We start from the raw sequence: 20,023 nt of genomic DNA on the forward strand, positions 1-20,023 counted from the left end.
GAACCCAGTGGGTTTACGTTCAATGCCATTTCTCTTGATCCTGCAAGTAAGTTATATTTGATTACTCTAGAATACCATAATGCCTTTTCTCACACAAGTACTGTAATTTCAAAAATTATTGCCTGCATTTATTTTATCATTTTGACCTGAAGTTCTTTGCAATATTGAGAAAAATCCTGTTTAATTCATATCAAAAATTCTAAATTCAAATTACAGTTATTGTGATTTTAACCCTGTTGCATTTTTCACAATAATAAAAATATCGCAATAATTTCTGAATTCACAGAAGTATGTGGTTAATCTTATCACACACCATTACCATTTCCCTGATGATGGTAGCTAGTAGTGTTGAGTCTTCTTCAATCCTGTCAGGTTGAACAGTTGCTAGATGACTTTGGACTTGCAATTCGTTCCCTGGTCTGAGTGTATCCTGCCAAGTACCCAGTAATGAACACTCTAGTGGTCCTGATTTTATCAAGACATAAAAACAAATCTATATCAGAAGAACTATTATGTTTGATTAGCCTAGAAAGTGCTACTACACATTAACCAAAACAGAGATACAATTTTGTTGAAAATGTTTGTTGAGAAAAAAAAACCTAGTTTTTATGCCCTACATATGAGGACATCTGGTCGGTGCATTTGTCTATCAATATAAAACTTAGTACACAAGTTTATATGACATAAACTCTCAGAAAGATATGTCAAATTTTAAAAGTTTTTTTTTTTACCTAGATTTTTGAGACTCAAATGGTTTTGTTATACGACCACAAAATTTAAAAAACTTTTGGTCATTTATTGGTATGGCTTTGTTGTCATTGTCCTATTTGTCGTTGGCGTCAGGGTTGTCTGAAGACAAATGGTTTCAGGATAATAACTTCAGTATAAGTAAATAGAAATCAATGAAATTTTAACACAAGGTTTATAACCACTAAAGGAATCTTTGATTATCATTATGCAGGATAAACTAGAAATAATGTTTGTACTTAATTACAATTCCCTTTTTGTCGAGCCTGCAACTTTTGTTGCAGAAAGCTCAACAAAGGGATAGTGATCTGGCGGCGGCGGCGTTAGCTAACTTCTAAAAAGCTTTATATTTCAGAAGCTGGAAGACCTGAATGCTTCATACATGTACTTTGTATATAGATGCCTCATGTTACGAAGTTTCCGTCAATCACATGTCCAATGTCCTTGACCTCATTTTCATGGTTCAGTGACCACTTGAAAAAAAAGTTAAGATTTTTTGTAAAGTTGAATTCTCTCTTATTATAAGTAATAGGATAACTATATTTGGTATGTGCGTACCTTGCAAGGTTCTCATGCCCGTCAGACAGTTTTCACTTGACCTCGATCTCATTTCATGGATCAGTGAACAAGGTTAAGTTTTGGTGGTCAAGTCCATATCTCAGATACTATAAGCAATAGGGCTAGTATATATATTCGGTGTATGGAAGGACTGTTAGGTGTAGGTACATGTCCAACTGGCAGGTGTCATCTGACCTTGACCCCATTTTCATGGTTCAGTGGTTATAGTTTAGTTTTTGTGCTTTGGTCTGTTTTTCTTATACTTTATGCAATAGGTCTACTATATTTGTTGTATGGAATGATTGTAAGGTGTTCATGTCTAGCGAGCAGATGTAATTTGACCTTGACCTCATTTTCATGTTTCAGTGGTTATAGTTAAGTTTTTGAGTTTTGGTCTATTTATTTAATATTATATGCCAAAGGTCAACAATATTTGGTGTATGGAAATATTTTATGATCTATATGTCAGTCCCCCACGTTTTATTTGACCATGACCTTAATTTCACGGTTCATTGCACAGTGTTAAGTTTTTGTGTTTTGGTCTATTGTTCTTAAACTATAAGTAATAGGTCAACTGTATTTAATGTATGGAAGCATTGTTAGCTGTACATGTCTCCTTGGCATGGTTCATCTGACCTTGACCTCATTTTCACGGTTCATTGGTCTTTGTTTAGCTATCTTGGTTAATGTTAAGTTTATGTGACAGTTGTAATAAAGCTTTACACTTAGGACTATCATCATAATATCAATGATTAGTAAAGAAGGCGAGACATTTCAGTGTGTGCACTCTTGTTGACAGCAGTGCTGAATAATATGAATTAAAAGAATGTAATATGTGGAATTATTTGTGCAATGTAATACTAAGCATTATATTTTCTCATCATGAAAAGGAAGTGCTGATGCCCTACATGCAACAAATTCGAAAGTTTTATAAAGGCCGGACTTCTATTCCGTGACAACACCACATGTTTGTGAATAGAAATTCCTTAATAATATAACTTCCAAAAAGAAAAAAATATTCTTGATAATATTATTTCCACAGGAATAATTATTACAGTATATGTTCCTAACAGAATAAATAGTATAGAATTATACTTTTTGATTTTGTGCATATTAACTCTATTGGCAAGTTGTATATGATAAAGGGTCACTAGCTACAAACATGACAAAGAGATAAAAAATCGAATATATTATTTTTTTGGCTCTATCATTAATCAAATGAAAAAAGTGAAATAATAATTCGCTTTTAGCATCCAGTATGGTTCCAGCCGCGGATCCAGAAATTTTCATAAGTGGGGGGCCACTGACTGCCGTAAGATGGGGCCCGCTCCTGTCACACTTCAGTGATTCCCTATATAAGCCTAAAAAATCCGCCTATGGGTTCAATTTTGTCATGGAGAGCCGTGGTGTAGTGGTCAGTGCATCGGACTACTAACAAAAAGGTTCCTGGTTCGATTCCCGTTCGGGTTGAAAATTTCAGGAACTCAATTTTCTACTCTCCCTTGACACCATTAGCGAGTATGGTCTTGAGGAAAAGATGATAGTCCGTCAGAAGGGGACGATAAATGGCTGACCCGTGTTAAGAGAGAGCAATATCTCTTGCACGTTAAAGACACCCTTGTAGATTTCGAAAAAGAGTAGGCTAATGCCGCTACAAGGCAGCACTCACACCCGCAAAGTGGACAGGGATTAATATAAGTTGCCAAACTTGTTTCCCAATCCACTTTAAATAAATATGTTTAAACTAATTTTGTCAAAATAAGGTAAAAACAATAGATGTAAGACCCATTAAAATATTACCATATTGATACATGTATATACATGTTTAAAATAACTCTAATGAACAAGGTATAGTTGGAACTCCCCTGTATTAAAATATCTGGATCTTCTAACCCTCATTTAAAAGAATACCATTCATAGGCGGATCCAGGGGGGGGGGGGGCTTTCGTGGGAAAAATTTGGTTGATTATATAGGGAATCATTGAAGCATGATTGGAGAGGTCCCCCTCTTAGGTCAGTCAGCGGGCCCCCCCTTAGGAAAAGTTCTGGATCCGTCACTGCCATTTCAGCAGCACTTCTGAATCAATGATGAACTGAGTGAGTCTTTCCTGTGAATAATTAAAAAAAAATGGCTAGAAACAATTATCTCCCCTTAACTAGTCTACTTTGTAAATCACTGCTCAGATTAAGTTTTGTAATCAGAAACTCTTTTTATTTCATATCTTTATCTGAATTATCAAAAATGTAATTCAGAAGGAATTTATGTCAAGAAGGTTGATTATTTAAATGGGTTTATTTGAAATGTAGCTGCTAAATTTAGACTTTTTGAAATAAAACATTGAGTAGATTTCATATATGTGAATTCTTCAAAGTCGTGTTAAATTCAAACTTGATCTAAAATTTAAACTTGATCACATTTGTGTACATTGCATTGACCAATAGGACAACGTTTATATCTTAAATTTATAATAGTTTGCACATCCAAACGTGAAAGGACAAGGTACATCTATTAAACAAATTACACATGGCGTTTCTCATATCAAAATTTTATGAAAGATTTGATTTTATGCTGAAAAGATTATTGCTAGAATGGAAACTTACAGAATATTTTGGGGTTATAATGCAAATCTAAAAAGTACAGAAATATGAAACCAATTACTTGAATGAATTTTTTTTTAAAGAGGCATTAGCTGTCTTTGTCAAATCAATTCTTACTGATTGAACTCATTCGACAGGGGCGGGTCCAGGTAAGGGCGTAATGGGCGTACGCCCCTTTAAAAAAAAAAAAAAAAAAAAAAAAAATATTGTTATAATCTGCTAGTATTGTATTGAATAATGGCAATTTATCATATTCATTAATTAAACACATACTCTGATTTCTTTTTATACTGATTCCCCAATCTGATGGGTCATCATCAACCGTAAAATTTCGTTTATCGGAGTCAGGCATGTTCGACTATGCGATTAGTATCCATTTTTAAAGAAAGGCGTCTAACATGGCAGTAAAGGCCGGACTTGATGAGCTAAAAATGCCCCGTCGTTGTGCTAGACAGACACATCATAACAATGTTCCTGCTTCATCAGATAAAGAATACGTTAAATGGGCAATCTACTTTCCTTATCTTGATGAGCAAATTCAGCAACTTGATATGCGTTATGGTCAAGAGGCTGTCTCTGTTGTTCGTTTTGCCTTTCCGAGTTCACCTTATCTCCGAAGATATGGAGAAGGATGTTTATGATTATTACAATACTGATATGCCTTCCCCTGAAACATTCAGGCAAGAGATGAGTCGTTTTAGGAAAATCAACTGGACAAACCAGAGTCAATAACATCAACCTTTTAATGATGTAAGGGCATGCTCGACTTTATTTGCAAACATCATGAAAGTTCTCTTCTAACTTGCTTTGACAAGTGTCACGTCAAGCTCCACCGAAAGAGCTAACTCATCCCTTAAGTTGATCAAGAATGATTTGAGAAGCACCATGAAGGAGGATCGCCTAAATGCTCTGCTTCTTTTATATGTTCACAGAGACATTAAACTTGATTTTGATAAAATTATTGATGATTACGCCATGAGAAATCCACGTAAAATGGTTCTAATGAATCCACTCTAGTAATTGAAAATGAGAGTCTGTCAGTATTTTTCTGTGTTCATTTTAGGTTTTGCGTCAAGGTACTTGTATACTAGAAATATGTATATTTCCACATTAAGGCAATACTCAGAACGAAAGAACATTATTCTTCAGTGTTTATTTGTCTTGTATCATGTGTGTCGTTCAACGAAACCCTAACTGAATCAAAAATAGAGAGATTACTTCATAATTTGATGCTAAATTGTTGAAATTCAGGAGCTTCTGAGCTTCCCCATGGACCCTCAACCGTAACCACGCCTCTCGTTCATAAAATCCTGGCCTATGAATTGAAATGTTAAGTAACTTCTTATACCCTTGAGTTTGGAATTTCTCGTTATTGGTCTACTGCTGTTTAGATCCATCCAATCATTTTAATATACCATAGACAATTAATGGAGAGATCTCGGCATAAAAAATGTCACACCCTGACACTTTAACTATAAAATATACATGCTCCAAGACAGGAACCGTTACATTAGTGCAATTCTCTATTATTTTATGTTTTTAAGCCAAAAAAAAAGGTCCAATTTTTTTTTATTCTACGCCCCCCCTTTCAAATACCCTGGACATGCCCCTGTTCGATATAAGATGATGTGGTATGAGTGCTAATGGGAAAACTCTCGACTCATGTCACAATTTTTAAGAGAAAAAAACATCATAGCATTGTATAGGTCAAAGTGCAGTCTTCAACACACAGCCTTCAGTCATTCTTCAGTGATTCCTTTTATAATCAAACAACCAAAAAATGAGAAGGGCTTGGCCCCCTCTAAATTTGCCTCTGTTACAGGCATGGGGTTATGCAAATTTGTAATTCATCACATTTTTCTTGGGAACTACAATACAAGCATTTCTGAAATTTGGTTACAAGGTTTATATAATTCAGCTATTCTGAAAGTGAGTGAGTGTGATACCTTTTCAGATTCATCACTAAACAACTTCCTGTTTACTGAAATATTTGGGCATGAGTATCATTAGTGAGCAGTGGCTCGCTCCTCATGTCAGTTACACATGTATTTATTGAAACAGACCCCCCTCTTAACCCGCCTCTGGTACAGATATGAAGTAATGCAAATTTGTAATTAATCACATTTTTTCTCAGGAACTTCAATACAAGGATTTCTGAAATTTGGTTACAAGGTTTATATAATTCAGCTATACAGTGTGATGTGTTTTCAGATTCATCACTAAACAACTTCCTGTTTACTGAAATATTTGGGCATAGGTATCATCAGTGAGCAGTAGCTTGCTCCTGAGTTTCACTTATATTTATTTAAACAAATTGATAGATTTTTTTGAGGTACTTGAAATTTAAATATTATAGTCAACTACAGTGACAAGAAGTTAAGAAGCCTGTATTTTGTTAAAGGAATTTATATTACTTATTTCAGATAAACCACACAACCCAATGATAAATGCTGGAGCCATTCTGACCTGTTCTTTACTCAAGCAGAACATGAATCTTGCAGATTTGATTACGTAAGTTTCCCTACTACTGTCAACCAGACTTTTTCTTGTGTTTATATAGTCATTTTTTAATGATTATTTGAGTTTATTATCTCCCCTTTATTAGCAGTTTTGTAATTCACTGCTCAAATTAAGTGTTAAGTGTCCTTCCTATGTCATAGAAGGAGATCCGAGATTATTTTCAATGAGACAGCTAATGCAGGGGCAGATCCAGCCATTTTAAAGGGGGGGGGGGGGGGGGGTCCCAACCCAGGACAAAGGGGGTTCCAACTATATGTCCCAATTGAAATGCATTGATCGGCCAAAAAAAGGAGGGTTCCAACCCCCAGTACCCTCTGTATCCGCCAATTTATTCACCAGAGACTAATGATACTGATGTGTGGAACTATAGGTCACTTTATGTCCTTCAATAATGAGCAAACATACATCTCATTGCAAGCTAATATAGGACTACAACATGGCAAAATGTGCACAATTCAAACTAGAAAATTAACTGTCAGATTGATGTACAGCAACAAAGCATAACTAGATATAGTGGGTCTCATTGGGGTCTAAGCGTGATGCGGGAAATGACAAAATAATGAGAATTGCTTGCGTACATAGTGTAAGCGGGATACGGGAATCTGACAAAACACTAAGCGGGATCCGGGATCGGAACCCCCCAATGAGACCCCCGATATAGGAAGATGTGGTATCAGTGCAAATGAGACAACTCTCCATCCAAGTCACGATTTATAAAAGTAAACCATTAGGACCATTGAATTAAGGCCTCTCTAGGCACATTCAGAATATGACAGAGGTAAAACATGTTAAGTCCTCAATAGCGCACCTTGTCACAGTTATGTTGATGTAAATAGATATACCTGGTACATTAGTTGGATGATTGTAGGATAAATTCAAACATGGATTATACAGAAATATTAGCTCAAAAACTATAACCTCAAATTATGAATAATTTTTTTTAACTCAGAACTGCCAATCCTTGTCAATTAAGTTCATTGCAGTTTATCAAGAAATGATAGAATTACATATTAAACAAAGTTTACGAGTTATTGCATAAGTTCTTAAAGTATTTTTTCTTCATTACTATAGGTAACAAAGATGTTTAAAAGATTGACGGGTGGAGAATATCTGGCATTCAATAATGCTGTGTAAGTAGATAAAGACAACACATCCTACTTATACAAGTAAATTTGATAACAGAAAAGGGGGATGTATCAGGGACAACAACCCAACAAAAGAGTAGGAATCCTTCCAAGGTCACAAAGGATCATCAACACAGTAAGAAAATCCCACATACGGAGGTGAACTTCAGCTGGCCATAAACTACATGTATTGTGAATACTTGGGTTCATAGAAAATGAACTTCACACTAAACTCTGAAACATAAATGAACCAAAATTAAACAAAAAAAAACCATACAAGACTAAAAATAATAAAAGAGTTACACGAGCGAAAAAAAATGGTCCCAAGGGAATGTCACCATCTAAAAATGGATGATTAACAATAGAAAATGAAAAGTAGACCATTTGAAATTTTGAAAGAGGTATTTAAATATTGGTTCATCTATAAAACTATGAAAGTAACTTGTTTATTGTTTTATAGATTTTTATCTGAGAGAGAAACAGCTGACCGCAATTTTGCATTGGGATATTATATGAGAGAAAATAAGGTATATTTTTGTAGGTACTAAAACACCAGTTAATTATAGATTAACTATGAGTAGTTTTAATAACTCATCTAAACTAGTAAAACAGTTTCACCTTACCTTGACACTTCTTTCATGGTTCAGTAATATTTGTAGATCTTCATGCTTATTTGAGTTTCTGAGTTATGAAAAATATTAAGTTAAATCTGGTTAATAAGTGTTGGTGTTAAATAGTCAACTCAAAGTAATTTAGAACTTAACATAATTTTAACACCTGTATATTTATAGACCTCCAGATGTCTGAAGGTTTTTCTCTGATACTTTGCTCTCTCGTTGGTATATATCCTTTATCTTCTTATCTTCATATACCATTATAATCTTGCAACAATTTTGACTTGTACAATAAGGGTGTATCATGAACTCTTGACGCAGCTTTAAATAGATTAAAGATCTCTCAGTTTTTTGCTAAACTTTACAGATTTTTCTCATTCACTAAGACATTCAACATTGTTTTAACATTGTGTTTTCCACAATTGTTTTATGGATAATTACTTTTGGAACTCTAATGCCTGGTCATATAATACATATGGTTTAGATAGAACTTAATTTACAATAGGGTTGTTACCTAAAATACATATTTTTGTAAAAACATCAAAATTGTTTTTCAGTCACATGACTAATTTTGACCAATGAAAAAAGAAAAAAACAAAGAAAACAAAGATGACCGTGCATTTAAACATGATTATAAGCTAAAAAATTATTTTACTTTTCAGTGTTTCCCAGAGGGAACCAATTTGATGGAAACATTGGATTTTTATTTCCAGGTCTTACTGGGTAATTTATTTTATTCAATGTGTTTTTTATGAGTTATCTTCCCTTATTTGTTTCATTGTTTGGTGAAGAGAATGATTTAACATTAGTCTGCAGTTTAATAATGTTCAGTTGAAATGAGCAAGCAATTTTTACAACAGCAATGTAGCCACAAGTAACATTTTCGTCAGGTAAATGATGGTATGCTGAATCTCTCCATGTATTAAGATATAAAATTTTGGGCCCCATTATGGAAATGGTCCACATTGAGGTCCAAAGCGTCCAAAATTTAATTTTTGTTTGAATTTATCACATGTATCAGAAATTGAACTTTTGTGGTTCTTAGAATATATTAGCTGCGGAACCGTAGCTCATAGGTCCTTATGTTATTTTTTTTACTTTGGTCCACAAATAGTAAAAAAAAAACATAAGGACCTATGAGCTACGGTTCCGCAGCTATGAATATATATGCTAACTATGTATTTAGGTATTTGGACTGGGAATTATTGGTTATTCTCAGTTAAATAATACTATAACCAATTGCATGCAGTGATGCAGGTACAGACATTAGATTTATTTATTTTCATGTGAACAAATTTTTGTGGAATGCAGAAAAATTTCCTGTAATGGAAAAGTCTGCATACAACCTGATAGAAATTTGTATTTCGTTGAACATTTAAATTTTTTGTTCAATAGTTCCAAAAGAATTTTTCCAAAAAAAATCGTGAAAAACAATAAATTCTCATTACTTATTGCAAACTGTTCTTAAAGTAATTATCATATAAAATGTTAAATTTTGATGAAAAAGTATAATCGGTGTCTAGCAAAAAATAAATTCATGTCATAGACTTATAGATATCATTTCCAAACTTGAAAGTTATTTTCATTTTCATTCAGGGTCATTTAGATAAGAGATAATAGTATTGTCTATTGGTATTGGAATGCAGAATTCTGTGAATTTGTGGATAGCAGATAACTAAATACTCCATGACAACACTAACACTAGTAATATTTATAACTTGCATTCTTTTATGATATATACACAACAATAAATTTCAATGTAGATTTGAAACAAACCCCAACAGCTAACTGATCATTTTAGAATTGGTTTGAAAAGTAGACGCACAGCTTTTTGAATCAAGAATTATAGTCAATTCTATAAATTGGATATAAAAAAAATCTGAACGCCAACTGGACAGTTCTGAAAAAAAGGATGTGTATTCAAAGACTTTAAATAATTATTTCGTTGAACATTTAATTTCATGGTTCTTCTTCACCCACGAAATTAACAAAAATTGTTATCCAACGAATATTAATGAATCCACAGTATTATAGTATTGAAGAGGTACATTACTGTGGATTCATTTATTTTTGGTGGGTACTAATTTCTTGGTTTGAGAAAAACTTGAATATTCCTGAATAATTGACTGTTTCCGAATCTAATGCATCCTGGGTAATATTTTCAAAAGCATACACCAAAGCATTTTGATTGGTTTAAAACGTTATAAACAATGGAAATTCAACCAATGACATAACGTTATTTTAACTTTGGGGTACCAACAATGAAATTACCCATGATGCTTTAGATCTGAAACGGCCAATTGATTTTGTGGATTTGGCACTCTGCATATATTCCTTAACATGTAATTTGGTGAACATTTAAATTTGTGGTTTTTCTTCACACATGAAATCAACGAAAATTGATATCCAACAAATATTGATGAATCCACAGTAATTTATCTTTTATTTTCCAGCTTTGTTCAATAGAAGCTGACTGTGATTCTGCCTCTGTGATAGCAGCTACTCTAGCTAATGGAGGGGTGTGTCCTACGACAGGGGACAAGGTGTTTTCTACCAACTCTGTACGGAACACTCTGTCATTAATGCATTCCTGTGGCATGTATGACTACTCTGGAGGGTTTGCCTTTGAGGTTGGTATTAACCTTGATCTCTATATATTGTATGGCATTTATTTCTATATGGATGATGGAATTTTTTTAAATTTTTATGGGATATTATTTTGTTTCGTTAAGCACTTAATCTCTTGATTAACAAAAACACATAAGATTTCTACCTCCCTTGTCCTTATACTCTATACTATTTAGACCATTATAAACAACTGCCCTTGCCTTTCCTGAAACCTTGGATCTAGCACACCAGGCATACTCAATTTGTGACTTATAATTTTCTTTCCATATGTTACTGAGCTGTATAATATGTAAGGTGCATTGTACAATACAAGATATTTTGAGATCTACAATGTAGCCATTTTTTGTTGTGTGATATTTTAAATGAGAGGTGTTACACTTACCATGATATCATTTGCAAATTAATATTGATATTTTGAATGAGATATTATAAGGTGTTACACTTAAATGCAGTGGCAGTTGGGACATTAGGTTTTACCCTTGTCTGTCTGTATGTCTGTACTTATGTAAGTCTGTATATCCCAAAGTTGGTTTCCGTTCTCGTACTTTAGTTTGCCTCAACCAAATGTTATGATATTTATATACAATGATTATTACCACTAAATACAGATCAATTTTGAATGTTGGTGGCGTTCTTGAGTTTACAAAATTGCTAATTTTTTTGTTTCTGGTCTGGAACTTAAGTTTGCCTCAACCAAATATTATGAAACTTAAACACAGTGCTTATTACCCCAATATACACAGCTACTTTTGCATAGGTACTATTTCTGTACATAAAATCTGTAGTACTGGAAATTTACCTTTAATATTCAGTACTATTTCTTTACTTTAAATTATTGTAATATTTAAGTTTTATTTTTTAACATCATAACTTCATGAGATTTGAAAAAGACAAACGTTCAAAATGCTGAAAATGTAACCGTGCAACCACAAATCTGTAGTACTTAAATTTCAAGTACAAATCAAGTACTGTAAAATACAGGTACTTAAATATTACAATAATTCGTAAGTAACACAATAGTATTGAATATTAAAAGTAGATTTCCAGTACTACAGATTTGTGGTACATAAATAGTACCTATGCAAAAGTAGCTGTGTATAGATCAAGTTTGAACTTTGGTGCTGTTATTTATTTTTACTTCCTTTTTATTGATATTTTGAATGATAGGTGCTATACTAATTGTTATATCAGTATTACAGACTAGGGGAATAGCTCCGGTAGCATGGATGGAGGCGATTATATACGGACACATAAAAACACATCAGCTTCCATTTCTACATTTTAATCAGACAAAGATGACGTCACAAACATAGATACAAAATACTGACAAAAGGGGAACAACTCTCTCTCACTAACAGAAACATAATCTGACCTTACATACTGATATATAACATCAGATACAACGTAAAGTTATAGATTATAAATTGTATTTTATAGGTTGGTTTACCTGCTAAGTCTGGTGTCTCAGGATGTATAATGCTGGTTGTACCAAATGTAATGGGTATATGTATGTGGTCACCGCCCTTAGATAAATATGGTAACAGTGTCAGAGGAATACAGTTTTGTAAGGTAAGGATAGAATTATATAGATAAAGATTTTTGCAACAAATTTTAAAGAAAAAATTAATCCAAAAGAGTTTATTTTATTCCATTCAGACTGGGGTAAAAAGTTATTTTCCTCCATTAGTTTGGTCAGACTTTACTATCCCTACCCTTCTCTTTTAATTTTTTTTCGATTGTTACACTAAAAAATGTCTGAAAAACTGAAGATTTTGTTTAAATTAGCTTAAGCATCTACCTCTTACTTAAAGCCTCTGTCACACTTTATGGGATAGCCCGAATGGATGCCAAACGGGTATCTTTTTTTCAATCCGTTCATGTCTGTAAGTATTTGTTCTTATCTATTAGACGTCCATCCATATCCTTATCTTGTCCATTTAGCCTACGTTTTATCTGTCTAAGTCTGTTCTGTCCTTTGGAAAATTTTGAGCATGTTCAAAACTTTGAACAGAAGTCCAATGGATGAAGTGTCTGTTGAACATCGGTAGGTGTCCTTTTTGGTTCTGTTACTTGTTCTTCATACATCCGTTGAAGGTCTGGTAGACCAATTCACCGACAAACTTCTACTGGACGTTTAATGGATAAAACAGATGTTGAACAAATTTGAAACAGACTTCTACTGTACGTTTAACGGATAAAACGGATGATTAATGGTTCTGAAACGGATAAATGCCAGTTTCTTCAGTGTCATGAATTCTTATTATTCATACTCGATCTAAGAGTAAGGGCACGTTTTCACTATCAAGCAGCTCTTGTTCAGGCCAGACACTACCCTTTGGCAGCATTTTGAAGACCAAACTAAAAGCAGTTACACAGAAACTTGCAGAATATTTATGCAATTTATGTGTATTATTATTGTCGCCTGAAATTTTTCATAGATCCTGTTCATCCATTTTATCTGGTAAGCTTCCGTTCGGTGTCCGTTTTATGCGGTACTCGTCCGTTGGATGTCCATCTGTCTGCCAAGCTTAGGGTTGAAGTTTTTTGTTACAGTAGTTTTAGATGAAGTTGAAGTCCAATCAACTTGAAAATTAGTACATATGTTTCCTGCAATATAATTTTTATAATTTTTATGCAAAATTTTTTACCCCATTGTCATGGTCCACTGAACATAGAAAAAGTGTGAGTAGGGCATCTATGTACTGTGAACACATTCTTGTTTAAGACATTATATTGACACTACATGGCTGTTGTTTTTTATTATTTTTCTTTGTAAGGCTGCTGTCACATTATTTTCATAGCAGAGAAGATTATATAATAAACTGTACAATGTCATTGTGTATTTGTAAAAAAACTTAATGAAATAAGGAAAAGTGGTATGATTAACAATGAGAAAACTATATACAATTTGAAATCAAATGAAATGGTTATAACAAGTAACATGATTATAGGTCACTGAAGCCTGCACAAATAATAAAATGACACACAGTAGAGAAGCATCTTAATACCAAAACCAACTTGATTACAAGTCCTATAACAGATTAACAAATAATTGACTTTTTTAAGGTTTTATGATTTTGTTTTCATTTTGTAGGATTTTGTTGAGAAATTTAATTTCCATAATTACGACAGCTTAATACATTCTCCTAAGAAGTTTGACCCTCGAATTAGAAAAGCAGAATCTAGGGCCAAAGTTGTCGTAAATCTGTTGTTTGGAGCTTACAATGGAGACGTAACAGCTCTGAGAAGGTTTGTTTATGATGGCAATTAAGCAGAACAGTTATTATACATCCGCTTTAAAAAAAAAAAGGGGGGTTATACAGTTTTACCTCTGTCTGTCCGTCAGTCAGTCCGTCCCATGAATATTTTTCGTCGCATTTTTCTCAGGAACTACAATACAAGGATTTCTGAAATTTGGTTTCAGGGTTTATCTGAGTCAGCTTTACCGTGTGATGCGTTTTCAGATTGATCACTTGACAACTTCCTGTTAACCGAACACTTGTATGATTTTACACATGATAGCCAAGTTGAAAATTGTTGTCACACTTTTCTCAGGAACTACAATACAAGGATTTCTGAAATTTGGTTTCAGGATTTATGTAAGTCAGCTATACCGTGTGATGCGTTTTCAGATTCATCACTCGACAACTTCCTGTTTACTGAACACTTGTATATTTTTACACTATTTATATTATCCACTTGCGGCGGGGGTATCATCAGTGAGCAGTAGCTCGCAGTTTCACTTGTTTTAATCATATTATGCACTATCCAGTAGCATCAAATTCTCTTTGTATTCTTGCTCAAACACGTTTCTGCATTATTACCTTTTCACCGCAAATAACAAACGATTAATATTTTGCAGTTATAGAGATAACACATACAGTTTGTGTAATACATAAAACGCATTTAAAACTAGTAGAGTTTTCCTACAAATATTATCATTTATTGAGCACATTATGCATTAATGACTATGATCTTCAAATTTGCATGCATGTTAAGAGGCAATAAAAAAAACATCACATAGACTTGTGTAGGACATCACAAAATAGAGTTTCAGTTAAAATAATCAATTAAAATGTCAGTTTACTTGGTTTTCAAGTAATCAGATATACCTTTGAATCTGATCTCTCTTGGACACAGTTCACAATTAATTTCCCTATCATTTCTTTATAACGTTTGTTCACATTAAAAAATAATCGCACTGTGAATTTGCAAAATTTTGGATAGAATTAATGTGTATTATAAGTTTTTCATTTTGTCTAATTTCGGTGCAGGTAAGAAAATTATCCAAAACACATCTGTACTGAAAGGACAAGTCAAGATATGTCCCGAAAAAATATAAATTTCACCTTTTTGCAACTGGCATAATCACCCATTCCCACTGCTTAATAGCTAAAATAATGCATCTAAAAAAAAATTATTTTAACTTTCTTATTTCATTTCCACCCTATAAAAACTAAGAAATGAATCAGGAAGGCAGATAAAAAAGATAAAGAAAAGAAACCACTATAATAACAAGGAACTAATAATTATTTGTGCGGGTCTTTAATTGTGGTCTTGGGCCTCCTGTTCAGTCATCTTCTATAATTTTCACAAGCTATTTTTTTTTAATGACTTTTATAGCAAGTTAAGAATATAATGCAAATGTAAATTGACATCAGAGTATGTCAAGATTGATCTTACGTTTTAATACGTGAATAAGGAAGTTAGAACATTACTTAAATAAATCACTTCAATGTCAACAAAAGGGTAAGGCAAAAATTGGTTTACACACAATTTGTTTAACAGTTTATTGAATTACAACTATAGTTGTGAATGTGATCATTTCTTTAAAGATCTTAAGGTCAAGTTACAGTAAATGGGCTATGTCACAGATTTCAGTAAAATTTGGCATACAACTCTGACTCGATGAACTTCAACTGAAAATCGGAAAAAAATTGCATTTTCCTCAATTATCATTTGAAATAGTACTGATTGAATTCTTACAAAATGGGTAAACATTTGTATAGAAAGCACATAAAATCGGCGAAAACCCTTCTAAAATTTGTCTTATATCGCCAAATCTCAAATTCTACTCCATAGATTTTTCTCCAAAAAATATATGTTGTTGATACATAAATTTTCGTTATAATGATACAAAATAAAGATAGGGTCACTGACTTCGTTTTTACGGTATACTTCATTCAAAGTTGCGTTCTTTGAGAAAAAATCCAACAAAACGTCGAAATAATCATAATGTTATCGCGTTGCAGGCCGTAAAACGTTGATTTTTGACGTTTTTCACTACCAACAAGGGAACAAATAGATTATTAGACAAAAAACGAAGTCGGAGACCCAATGATTATTTTATATCATTAATACACAAATTTATGTGTCAACAATATATAGTTTTTTAAGAAAAATCTATGGAGTGGAATTACAGATTTGGCAATTTTGAGACAAATTTTAGAAGGGTTTTTGCCAATTTTATGTGCTTTCTATACAAATATACACACATATTAAAAGATCTGCAATCTGCAATTTATCAGATTATAAAAGAGATAAATGTATTATTTTTTCGATTTTCATTTGTAGTTCAACGAGCCAAGGTTGTATGCAAATTTTTAGCAAAATCTGGGACATATCCCATTTACTGTTCCTTGACCTTAAGCATAAATCCAAAGTCTTAAATTCTATAGTAATTCCTTATTTTTCAGATATGCATTATTAGGTACTGATATGAACTTAGGAGATTATGATGGAAGAACAGCTTTACATGTTGGGGCTGCAGAGGGAAATGATAGCGTTGTTAAATTTCTGTTGGAGAAATGTAAAGTCAATCCATTCCCTAGAGACAGGTATCATTTTGTTATCTCTAACTTTTATCCAGTTCTATAAATTTGATGAATACATGTTAATTTCGAATTAAAAGAAGTACTGTTAAATTTATTTTTGACTAATGATCAAAATTTGGAATTTCATTATTACATGTATTACATATCCACTGTATAATAAGGTTCATAAATATTATGGTTGCACCAAATTAATACTTTCACTTAAATTAATTTGGCTTGTTAAATTTTCATAAAATTTTTAAAGGACAAAAATTAAAAAAAAATTTAAAAACTTGAACCCCACACTTTATCAGAAGAATTTCATTCGATGTATAGAAGTTTGACAAACACTGATTTTTATCAATGAGAAGCTTAATATTTAGTGATTTTAAAAACCTCAGTTGAATTTTACAGAGTTATCTCCCTATAGGGCTATGTACAGTACCACTGTAAATATTTATTCATATTTTGTAAAATTAAAATATTACAGATGGGGATTTACTCCACTTGATGATGCTGTAAGATTTGGGCACACAGTAGTACAGAAAATATTAGAGCCCTACACAGAGGAAGATAAAGACAATACAACAGTAGATTCTTGATGAAGGCTATAAATAGAAATTCTTTAGACCAATAATTAGAAAGTACCAATCTGTTAACTTAGTTCCTGAAATCTAATGTCTGTTAATGTAGTTATTGAAATTTAATGACTGTTAACTTAAAATTTAATGAGTTAACATAGTTCATGAGTTTTAGATTTAATGAATGTTAACACAGTTTATGAGATTTTAGATTTAATGAATGTTAACATAGTTTATTAGATTTTAGATTTAATGAGTGTTAACATAGTTCGCAATAATTTTTTGACCCATTTATGGGCATTATTTTTTCTGGTCTGTGCGTCCAATCAACTTAAATATTAGTAGACATGTTCCCTGTGATATAATCTTTCTAATTTTAATGCCAAATTAGAGATTGACCCCTTTTTAACGGTCCACTGAACATAGAAAATGAGAATGCATATGGGGCATCCGTGTACTATGGACACATTCTTGTTGAATATAAAGTTGTAAGATATTGCCAAAAAAAGTGTACATATAATGCACCAGAAGAGTGTGTGTAATATGGTTCACATGACAGTCAGATTTCTACTTTGCCAAAATTGCCTCTTTGATTTTTTGCTACAATAGTAGAGGGGCATTATGTTTCCTAGTCTGTGGATCAGTTTGTCTGTCTGTCCAACTTCAGTTTCAAGTTTTTGGTGAAGGTAGTTTTTGATGAAGTTGAAGTCCAATTAACTTGAAACTAAGTACACATGTTCCCTATGATAATTATGATCTTTCTAATTTGAATGCCAAATTTGAGTTCTTTCACTAATTTTACAGTCCAATGAACGTAGATTATAAGAGTGCAAGTGGGGCATTCATGTACTAAGGACACATTTTTTTTGTTAATAAAAAAATGACAGTCATCGTAGAAGTGACACTTGATAGAGTTTTAGTCAAATGCATCAATACCCGTCCTTTTTTGGAAGACAAGTATTTTTCCTATTATTTAGCACCAATGGACATATTTTTATAACTCTTTATTACATAAAAGAGGGACAAATGATACAAGAGGGACATTCAAACTCATAAATCGAAAATAGACTGACAATGCTGGCTAAAAATGAAAGAAGACAAACAATAGAACACATGACACAACATAGAAAACCAAGACATAAGATTATCTTTTATTGGTTGATAGGGCAATTTTGTAAAGACAAGACTTAAAAAAAAATTGAAGGGAAACAGCCACAGATAACATACAAAATGATTATTTAAAAAATTGACCAGTCAGACCCAACATTGCCATTTTCACCAAAATATTCATTGTCTGGGAACTGGAATACAAGTTAGTGCTTTTAACAGATGAAATTTTATCTTTTTACATTTGAATGAAATTTATACATATACATTTAACATATATGTAGATATCTGTAAGATGTGAAATAATTTGTACATACCAAAATCAGTTGTTTTTCTGACTTTTTGTATTTTACCAAGATGCATTGTATCTTTTTTCTCCATACTATAAATTATGTATAAAAAGTATATAACACACAAAAACTCTTTAATGTACAGCTAGTCAGGTTTAATACTTTTGACTCAGGAATTTGTTCTTTTATTTATTACCATATATGTCGGAGATTTAAATATGACAAACCAGGTACAAACCGATAAAAAGAACAGCAAATATCTTTGATGCATTTATTTTTGTTGGTGACGATTTTTGTGGATGGAGAAAAAAAATTGTTTCATTTCTTGTTCCTCAGTCATTGGAACTTAAAATCTGTATATTATTGAGTATTAAAATTTGTTCAAATGTCTATGAAAAATCTGTATTGTTAATGCATTCACTGTAAATAAATATCAAGTTGCCATAAATTGGCTAAAAAAAACTGGGTCACATTGACCTATATATACTTAACGCTAAATGAATTTTTAAGTCTCAGATACAAGTCCAGATGAATTTGTATTCTTTATATTGCCAAAATAAGTTTTGTGATCATAGGTCATTATTTTTATAAGAATTTGTAAAATATACACACAAAAATACATTTGACCTTTAATGTATTTTTTTAATTGCGATACAAGACCTTCAGTCCATGACCCTCACGGGTAGTCAAGGTCGTTTAACTACCCTATGGTAGAAGCTTTATAAGAATTTAGATTTTTAGTGAATTTGTTTTTCATGATAAAGAATACTCTGTTTTTTGGTATTTTATTGCGCATAATACTTTTGTTTTATTCATGTTTTGTTTGTTAGTCATTTTTCCTTCGATATTGATTGGTCAGTTTGTTTTATGTTTGAAAAATTTAGCAATGTTTGATTTTTTAAAGGGTAAATATTAATATTTACATATATTGTACTAGTGACCTAATATGATATGTATGGTCAGTAAATTCCATGTGAGATGAGAGAGAAATAACAAATTTATCTTACTGACTATCTTTACCTGCGGCATTTAGACTAGTGGCCTATCAAAGTGATAAAGTCTTCAATATTGAGAACCTACTTCCATTGATATAAACAGAAACAAATGCCAATAATAAAAACTTCTTAGATTTAAATGTGTTTTATGAATTTATTTCAATCTTTCATCATCAATTTATTTGTCTAGATTTTTCCTCAATACCATGTTATTTTAAGAAAGGGACATTTCCACCCTTTTGTGGGAAAATTTTGTTGATTATTCAGAGTATCCCTGAAGCATGACTGTAGGGTCCCTCTTATGGCTTATGTCAGTCAGTGCCCCCCTAATTTATTCTGACCTCTAAAGCATTCTCAGCCATCTCTGTTTTGTCTATCAATTCAATCCATTTTTATACTAATAACTAGAATTAAGTCAATTGTATAAACCTTAATGGTTACTTATGTA

General features: G+C 32.4%; 1 protein-coding gene across 1 annotated transcript in view; it reads left to right on the forward strand.

Annotated features, from left to right (window-relative positions):
* The window catches only part of LOC134691290 (glutaminase kidney isoform, mitochondrial-like), an 85,774-nt gene extending 66,744 nt beyond the window's left edge, over positions 1 to 19,030 (forward strand). The window contains exons 9-15 of the mRNA XM_063551735.1: positions 8,008 to 8,074; positions 8,824 to 8,874; positions 10,615 to 10,791; positions 12,227 to 12,358; positions 13,884 to 14,038; positions 16,486 to 16,626; positions 17,093 to 19,030. Of these exons, the coding sequence (XP_063407805.1) occupies positions 8,008 to 8,074; positions 8,824 to 8,874; positions 10,615 to 10,791; positions 12,227 to 12,358; positions 13,884 to 14,038; positions 16,486 to 16,626; positions 17,093 to 17,204 (835 nt within the window). The 3' untranslated portion in view covers positions 17,205 to 19,030. The remainder of the gene's footprint in view (positions 1 to 8,007; positions 8,075 to 8,823; positions 8,875 to 10,614; positions 10,792 to 12,226; positions 12,359 to 13,883; positions 14,039 to 16,485; positions 16,627 to 17,092) is intronic.
* The last annotated feature ends 993 nt before the right edge of the window (positions 19,031 to 20,023 follow it).

The sequence above is a fragment of the Mytilus trossulus genome, chromosome 11, assembly GCF_036588685.1.
Source record: "Mytilus trossulus isolate FHL-02 chromosome 11, PNRI_Mtr1.1.1.hap1, whole genome shotgun sequence".
NCBI lineage: Eukaryota > Metazoa > Mollusca > Bivalvia > Mytilida > Mytilidae > Mytilus > Mytilus trossulus.